At 43.9% G+C, this 8,721-nt stretch overlaps 1 protein-coding gene across 1 annotated transcript; it reads left to right on the top strand.

The window, feature by feature from the left end:
• Positions 1-975: 975 nt before the first annotated feature.
• On the top strand, positions 976-5,043 carry LOC120435322. The gene is made up of 4 exons (XM_039604696.1): positions 976-2,396; positions 2,607-3,174; positions 3,789-4,482; positions 4,585-5,043. The coding sequence occupies exons 1-4, from the start codon at positions 1,487-1,489 to the stop codon at positions 5,041-5,043; spliced, it is 2,631 nt and encodes an 876-aa protein (XP_039460630.1). The 5' UTR covers positions 976-1,486.
• Positions 5,044-8,721: the final 3,678 nt, after the last annotated feature.

The following is an 8,721-nucleotide window of genomic DNA, read 5'->3' as shown; positions in this document are numbered from 1 at the left end:
AACTTCCCATCATGCACTGAGCACTTCTGTCTTTTACTCTCAGTGTGTTAATATATCACTACTGCGTGTCAGTAACCTTGGTCCTCTTCCTCCCATCATGTGTTTTGTCCTGTCCTCGTACGCTCTTGATTTTTTCCTTATTTTGTCTTTTCTGTCATCCCCAACCAGTTGCTCATCCTTGAGCCTCATTCTGCCGAAGGTTTCTTAAAAGGGGGTTTTTCCATCCCACCATCCCCAAGTGCTTGCTCATAGGGGATTATTTGATTGTTGGGGTTTTGTCTCTATTATTTTAAGGTCTTTTATTTATTATATTTAACAATTATTATTGTGAAATGGTGCAATATAAATCAAATGTACTCAAATTAAACTCCCATCCAGCCTAAAAAAAATACTACAATATCAACCAGAAATTAGAAGCATAGCCAGCAGCTGTTATATTTAGTTTCTAATTTATTCATTTTGTCTGGTTTAAAAATAAACACTCATAAAAGATCACTGTTTCATTGTCTGGTTTATTCTTTTTCCATTTATTGATTATCCAAGTCCTTAAAAGAAAAAACATGTATATATGAATAATTCAGTGTAAGGAAGAGGACTCCCTTACTACATTTATTTGTATTATATTATCTGTATAGCACTTTAGAGCACACCTTTCACTTTATTAAAAGCACCTTATCAAGCACTTTATTTAGCTTTGCACTTTAAGCATGGATTTGCACAGTAAAACATTTGCACACAAGAAGTTTAAATATTTATTGATTATTTATTGGGAATTTTAAAATCAGTTGGTAGCCTTGATTCAGATCCTGCACAGCTGCTCCTCATCAAGGAATGTGGTGGTTGTCTGTCAGGAGAGAAGAATGGTGATTGAGATTATGATTAAGGTTTACCAGTAAGGAAAACTAATGCAAGTGTGTGTGAAATCTAGGAATAGAAGTGGTGCAAATAAGTGTTTGTAAGATAATGATTACTCACCTTTCTTGCCTGTGTCCTCTTCAGGGTGTTTGGGCAAATGTTTCCCCGGGGGTCCAGACACCATTTAAAGGTTCCGGGAGAGACCATTGGTAAAGAGAGTGTGGTGAATCTTTTTGTGCTTAGGTTTTTGGGTTTTTATAATATTGGGTTTGGTGTAACATTAAAGTGTGGAATATTTATTAATATGAAAATGTGAAATGTATTTATTTATTCTAATTGATATATTGTATATTGTGGTGGAAGGTTGGGATTTAAGAATTTACCTAAGAGTGGAATAATGGTTTGATCTGTGACAGCTGAACATATTTAAGGCTGCCGGTTGTCATTAGAAGGGATATATTGTGCTGTGAAGAAGCTCGACAAGTGAATTGTTGTAAGGAGAGCTGTATGGGAAATAAATACTTTTGTTCCACTGCACTTGCCTTCGTCCATCTCACTGTGTTTCCAGCCGCTAAGGGCTGCCCTGTTACAAGTGGTGTCAGGAGTGTGTCACTCATGCCACAGTGAGAAGATGATGACAAGAGGTGGAAGAAAGCCAGGCCAAGAGGAGCAGCCTGATGAAGGAGTTGGAGCTTCATCTGAGCTAGAGGCCATGGCAGCAACAAGCCCTGAGGACAAATTGGAGGAGTTGACAGGGTTGGTGAAATCTCTTATGCGGTCTCAAGCAGCCAGAGACCAAAAGTGGGAGAAGGATTTGTCACGTCAGGAGCAAAGGTGGAAAGGCATGCAGCATCAATTTCAGCAAATCCAGCTACAAGTTAATGCTGTAATTGATAAGCCTGATCCACCAGAGGCGCCAGCGCCCCCTACAACATCTGAAGAACAAGAACATGGATTCAATGTTGAAGACATTCCAGTGGCCAGTGGGTCCAGGTCTTTAATTGAACCAAAACTTTTTCCTCTGTCACCAGAAGATGACATTGAACATTTTCTGACTACGTTTGAAAGAATGGCAAACGTGTGTCGATGGCCCAGAGATGAGTGGGCTATTCGTCTGGTTCCCCTGTTGACAGGTAAAGCCCGCACAGCCTACATTCTTATGGATGTAACAGACTCTGAGAACTACGATAAAGTGAAAGAGGCAATTCTGGCAAAATATGAGATCACTGCTGACACCTACAGACGCCGCTTCAGATCTATGAAAGTTGAACCAGGTGAGACGCCACGTGAACTTTATGTAACATTGAAAGACCTGTTTTCAAGATGGATTAAACCTGAGAAATCAACTGTTGAAGAAATATCTGAGCAGATAATTCTGGAGCAGTTTTTAAGAATGGTTAACCCAGAGCTGGAAATCTGGATACGTGAGCATGACCCGAAGACGGCAAAGGAAGCAGCTAGCCTCGCAGAGGTTTTCACTTCAGCCAGAAAAGGAAGCAAGAGCACCTACTTCAGCCGGGAGACCCACTACGCCCAACCAAGTAAGTCCATTGGGGGTGAACAGGGTTCTGGTCAAGTTCAGGCTAAAAATCTTTCTAGTTCTAGGCAGCTCCCTTCCCATAGACCTCACAATGTGAAGAAATCCTTTAAGTCTTCAGTTCAGGATATTAAATGTTATCACTGTCATAACTTTGGCCATACACAACAATTTTGCCCTGCCCTTAAGTCAAAACCATCTCTTTTGTGTGCAGTTCCAAGACCAGCCACAGAGCCAGTAGGAAAGAAAGCTTGTACTGTCCCTGTTTTAATTAATGGGCGTAAAGAAGAAGCTTTGCTCGACTCTGGGTGCTTCCAAACTCTTGTACACTCTAGCATAATTTCAGGAGAAAAGCTAAGTGGGGTTGGGGCTACAATAAGTTGTGTGCATGGAGATGAACACAGGTACCCCACTGCTGAGGTTTACCTGACAGTGGGAGGTCAAACCTACTTGTTAGTGGTAGCTGTGGTTCCCAGTTTGCCATATTCAGTGATACTTGGTAATGACATCCCCACTCTCTTTGATCTAATACATCAGTCAGATTATGACCCTCAAATGAGTGCTGAGAAAGACATTCTAGGTGATGAATCTGGAGGCTCACTTCCTCTAGATATGACAGTTGAACCATTTAAACCCTGTCATGTAGTCACAAGAGCACAAAGTGCAAAGGAAATGATGCAAGAGCTACCCTTTTTGAGGAGTCTCTCGAAACAGAGCCAGGGAAGATTAGAAAGTCTAGGGCTCAGAAAAGAAGAGAAAAGTTCAAAGGCTCAGGGAAAAAGGTACAGCATTGTTTCCTAAGCCAAATAACCAGCTTGAGTTTGATGTTCCCTCAGATTTAGGTGCACTCCAAAGAAGCGACCCTACTCTAAAACCCTGGTTTGAGAAGGTAACAGAGGTAGAGGGGGCTAGTCAAGGTCAGGTAAGCTGTCTTGCAGACACTGTTTACTTGATTAAAGGAGGCATCCTGTACCAGAGAAAGGGAAGTGCGAAGCTGTAGCACTCCACAACAGTTCAGAAACAAAGTTATGGATTTGGGTCATTCAATTCCATGGGCAGGTCATATGGCTTTTCACAAAACGTTGAATAGGATCAGCAGCCGCTTTGTTTGGCCAGGGATGTATGTCCAGGTTTCTGAGTTTTGCCGTTCCTGTGGAAAATGTCAGTTGACCTCAGGCAAAGGAGTAGCACGAGCCCAGTTGCAACCACTGCCAATTATTGAAACACCGTTTGAGAGGCTAGGCATGGATATTGTGGGCCCTTTAGAGAGGAGCTCCACAGGTCATCGCTACATATTAGTCATATGTGATTATGCAACACGGTTTCCTGAGGCCTTCCCACTCAGATCAATTAAAGCCCGTTACATTGCTAATTGTCTGCTGCAGCTTTTCTCTAGGGTAGGCATACCAAGAGAAATTCTGACAGATTGTGGAACGAACTTTCTATCCAAGTTGTTGCAGCAGGTTTATACGCTGTTAGGGATAAAGGGACTTAAGACCACCCCTTATCACCCCCAAACGGACGGGCTAGTGGAGAGATACAACCAGACTCTCAAAAGTATGCTGCGCAAGTTTGTTTCTGACACAGGTGCTGACTGGGATCAATGGCTGCCATACCTTCTGTTCGCCTACCGGGAGGTCCCGCAGGTTTCCACTGGTTTCTCGCCTTTTGAACTTTTGTACGGCCGCCAAGTGAGAGGCCCCCTGGATCTGCTTAAGGACTGCTGGGAGGACCCCAAAGCAGAGGGCGAAAACATCGCAGCCTACGTCATCACCATGAGAGAGAGGTTGGAGAAAATGGCATCACTGGTGCAAGACAACATGAAAGCTGCACAAAAACATCAAAAGACATGGTATGATCAGAAGGCCAGGGATAGGGTCTTCCTTCCAGGTCAGAAAGTACTGTTATTGCTTCCCACCAGCGATAACAAGCTGCTGACAAAATGGCATGGACCATATGAGATCGTCAGACAAGTGAGTAAAGTCACTTATGAACTGAATATGCCAGAAAGAGTTAAGAAATATCAGACATTTCATGTGAACTTGTTGAAGGAATTCCACAGCCGACAAGAGCCGGTCCATCAGTTACTGGTGCGTTCAGTTAAGGATGAGGAGGTGACTGAGAAGTTCTTTCCAACTAACATTCAAGTTTGTGCTTCAGTTGACCTTTCTCATTTGTCTCATACTGAGCAGGCTGATATTAAATCACTCGTGGACCCACAGCTCTTTCGAGAAACACCAGGCTTCACATCACTGGTTCAGCACAAGATACGGGTGAAGGAGGATGTACCCGTTCAACAAAAGAGCTACAGAATTCCAGAACGGTTGGTGCCAGTGCTTCAGAAAGAAATAAAACTGATGTTGGACCTGGGAATCATTGAGGTGTCAAGTAGTGAGTGGTGCAGCCCAATTGTTTTGGTGCCAAAGAAAGATGACACCCTGAGATTCTGTATTGATTTCAGATATTTGAATGCAGTATCCAAGTTTGATCCCTACCCAATGCCCAGGGTGGATGACCTGCTGGAGAGAGTTGGATCAGCAAGGTACATTACGACACTTGATCTGTGTAAAGGATACTGGCAAGTGGCTTTGGCACCAGAAGCGAAAAGAGCTGACAGCCTTCAAAACTCCTTTTGGTATGTACCAATTTAAAGTCATGCCATTTGGGCTTCAAGGTGCACCAGCGACATTCCAACGATTAATGGACCATGTACTGAGAGATGTGTCAGCATTCTCTGCAGCATATCTGGATGACGTGGTGGTGTACAGCCAGTCCTGGGACGAGCATGTTACTCACCTACAGAAGGTGCTACACTCCATCAGAATGGCTGGACTGACTATTAACCCCAAGAAGTGCTCCATAGCCAAGAGAGAAGTGGAGTACTTGGGCTTCGTGGTTGGCTCTGGGAAGATAAAGCCGCAGGTTGGAAAGATTGAAGCAATTCAGTCCTTCCCAGTTCCGACAACAAAAAGGAAGGTGAGAGGTTTTCTGGGTCTAGTAGGCTGGTACAGGAAATTCATACCTTCTTTTGCAGAGCGATCCACTGCACTGAATGATCTCACAAAAGGCTCAGCCCCAACAAAGTGCGTTGGACAGAAGAATGTGACCAAGCATTCAGAGACCTCAAGGAAGCAGTTTGCACACATCCAGTTCTACACAGCCCAGACTTCAACAAGCCATTCATCTTGCAAACTGATGCTTCAGGAGTTGGCCTTGGTGCTGTTCTTCAGCAAGAGGTGGATGGTGAAAGAAGGCCTGTGGTGTTTCTGAGTCGGAAACTACTCGACAGGGAGACGAGGTATTCGACGGTGGAGAAAGAGTGCTTGGCCATGAAATGGGCTATCGAGGCCTTGAGGTATTATCTTCTGGGACGTCACTTCACCCTAGAGACTGATCATCGTGCCCTCCAGTGGTTGAACCGCATGAGGGATGCGAATGCCCGCATTGCAGGATGGTACCTGTCTCTGCAGCCTTATGACTTTACGGTCCACTATAGGCCAGGGAAGTCAAATGTGGTTGCTGACTGTTTATCTAGGATGACAGAGGACTGAAGCACTTTGCGCTTAAGAGAGGGAGGAGGAAATGTAAGGAAGAGGACTCCCTTACTACATTTATTTGTATTATATTATCTGTATAGCACTTTAGAGCACACCTTTCACTTTATTAAAAGCACCTTATCAAGCACTTTATTTAGCTTTGCACTTTAAGCATGGATTTGCACAGTAAAACATTTGCACACAAGAAGTTTAAATATTTATTGATTATTTATTGGGAATTTTAAAATCAGTTGGTAGCCTTGATTCAGATCCTGCACAGCTGCTCCTCATCAAGGAATGTGGTGGTTGTCTGTCAGGAGAGAAGAATGGTGATTGAGATTATGATTAAGGTTTACCAGTAAGGAAAACTAATGCAAGTGTGTGTGAAATCTAGGAATAGAAGTGGTGCAAATAAGTGTTTGTAAGATAATGATTACTCACCTTTCTTGCCTGTGTCCTCTTCAGGGTGTTTGGGCAAATGTTTCCCCGGGGGTCCAGACACCATTTAAAGGTTCCGGGAGAGACCATTGGTAAAGAGAGTGTGGTGAATCTTTTTGTGCTTAGGTTTTTGGGTTTTTATAATATTGGGTTTGGTGTAACATTAAAGTGTGGAATATTTATTAATATGAAAATGTGAAATGTATTTATTTATTCTAATTGATATATTGTATATTGTGGTGGAAGGTTGGGATTTAAGAATTTACCTAAGAGTGGAATAATGGTTTGATCTGTGACAGCTGAACATATTTAAGGCTGCCGGTTGTCATTAGAAGGGATATATTGTGCTGTGAAGAAGCTCGACAAGTGAATTGTTGTAAGGAGAGCTGTATGGGAAATAAATACTTTTGTTCCACTGCACTTGCCTTCGTCCATCTCACTGTGTTTCCAGCCGCTAAGGGCTGCCCTGTTACATTCAGTCATAGAAATATTAATGTACTGAGATCCTACGCTCTTACATGCAGATATAAAACTGTTTTTGTTAAACAATGACCTCTTTATTGCTTGATAGTATAAAATAAAACTATTTTGTCCATACTCATACTCCGTATGACGGCATACTTTTAAAAAAATGTAATGGCACCAAAGTAACAACTTCCTGTTCAAAAGAGAAGTTTAGTTTTTAGCTTCATGAAAACGGCTGTGCTTATTGCTGTCACTGTACACTCGCTCAATCATCATCCTTTTCTAATTTAGAGATGTATCCTGTTTAATGGAGCCAATCTGAAGATGTTGCAGTTGTAGCTCCAACTGTCAGAAAAAAGGGCTTTCACATTGCATGAGTTTCTCAAACTCTGTGCCTGTTTCCTGTCACACTGACTGTGAGCCATTAATGTATTTCCAATGTAATTTAGAGAAACAGAGAAACATATGTGAATACTAAGTGTCACAGTCAGGACCAGTGACCAATGACCTTTAATAGACTTTTGACCAAAACAAAAGTCTATTAAAGGCACTCGAGCTCAGGAGATAGTTCATAACCTTTTCAGGGGGCCGACGGCACAGGAGTCCATGACCAAACAGTTCAGGAGGCCGACCGCAGAGCCAGCGGTGGTGATGAAGCAGTTCCAAAGGCTGTGTGCACCAGCGAAGAACTCCAGTCAGTGGCCTGGAAGGTGGCTGCTGACGCCAAATCAGACATGGACGAGGCTGAGCTGGCTGAGCCGGAGGCATGGCAACTGCAGGACCAGGCGAGGAAGCTGCAGGTGGTGGCTGAACGGACTCACTAGAGCCGTCAGCGGACATGAGGAGACGCTGGACGGGCTCTCCAGAACCCACAACTGACGTAGCATGAGGCTGGACCGATTCCCCAGAAGCCCCAGCGGGAACAGATGGCGGCGTGGAAGCCACAGAGTGCTGAGCAGGTGACTGAGGTTGTGAATGAGCTAGTGACTGAACTGATCCAAGAACTGATAACGAAGCTAAAGACTGAGCTGGAGACTGAGCAGGGGACTAAGCTAGAGATAAAACAGCTAATAACTGAGCTAGAGACTGAAGTAGAGGTTGTAGTGGTGGTGGTTGTAATGAAGTTTATAGCGGTGGTAGCTGTGATGGTTGCTGAGCTAATTCTCCTGAACCTCTAGAACATGAGGGAAACAGCTGGACAGGCTCATCTGAGCCTCCAGCGGGGACAGGAACGGGTGCAGGCACCTGCTGGACATTAGCCCCTCCCACCCGAGGAGTAGGTACGGGTACAGAGAAAGGATGTGTCCTGGCTGACCTCACCCTGGGGACCAGCATGGGTGAATCAGAATCAGAATCAGAATACTTTATTGATCCCTAGGGGAAATTATTTTTCGTTACAGTGCTCCATTATAAACAAACATTAACAAGACAGACAATACACTAACTAAGAATAGCACAATATATACAGGCGTATATATACATAAAAGTCACTTATTAATAAATAGCTGAAAAGAACATATGCGAGAAGGGTGTAGCTGTTGCAGTAAACAGTGTGTTAAGTGGATGAGTTGTACAGGGAGATGGCCACAGGCAGGAATGATTTCCTGTGTCGTTCAGTGCTGCTTTTCGGTAATCTCAGTCTCCCACTGAACGTGCTCCTGTGACTGACCAGCATGTCATGGAGTGGGTGGGAGGTGTTATCCAACATTGTCTTTATCTTGGACAACATCCGCCTCTCCGACACCACCTTGAGGGAGTCCAGCTCCATCCCCACAACATTACTGGCCTTATGAATCAGTTTATCGAGTCTGTTGGCATCTGCAACCCTCAGCCTGCTCCCCCAGCATGCAACAGCATAGAGGATCGCACTGGCCACAACAGACTCATAGA

Source organism: Oreochromis aureus, linkage group 20, assembly GCF_013358895.1.
Source record: "Oreochromis aureus strain Israel breed Guangdong linkage group 20, ZZ_aureus, whole genome shotgun sequence".
Lineage (NCBI taxonomy): Eukaryota > Metazoa > Chordata > Actinopteri > Cichliformes > Cichlidae > Oreochromis > Oreochromis aureus.
The sequence above is the reverse complement of the archived record's forward strand: the minus strand, read 5'-3'. Positions and strand labels throughout refer to the sequence as shown.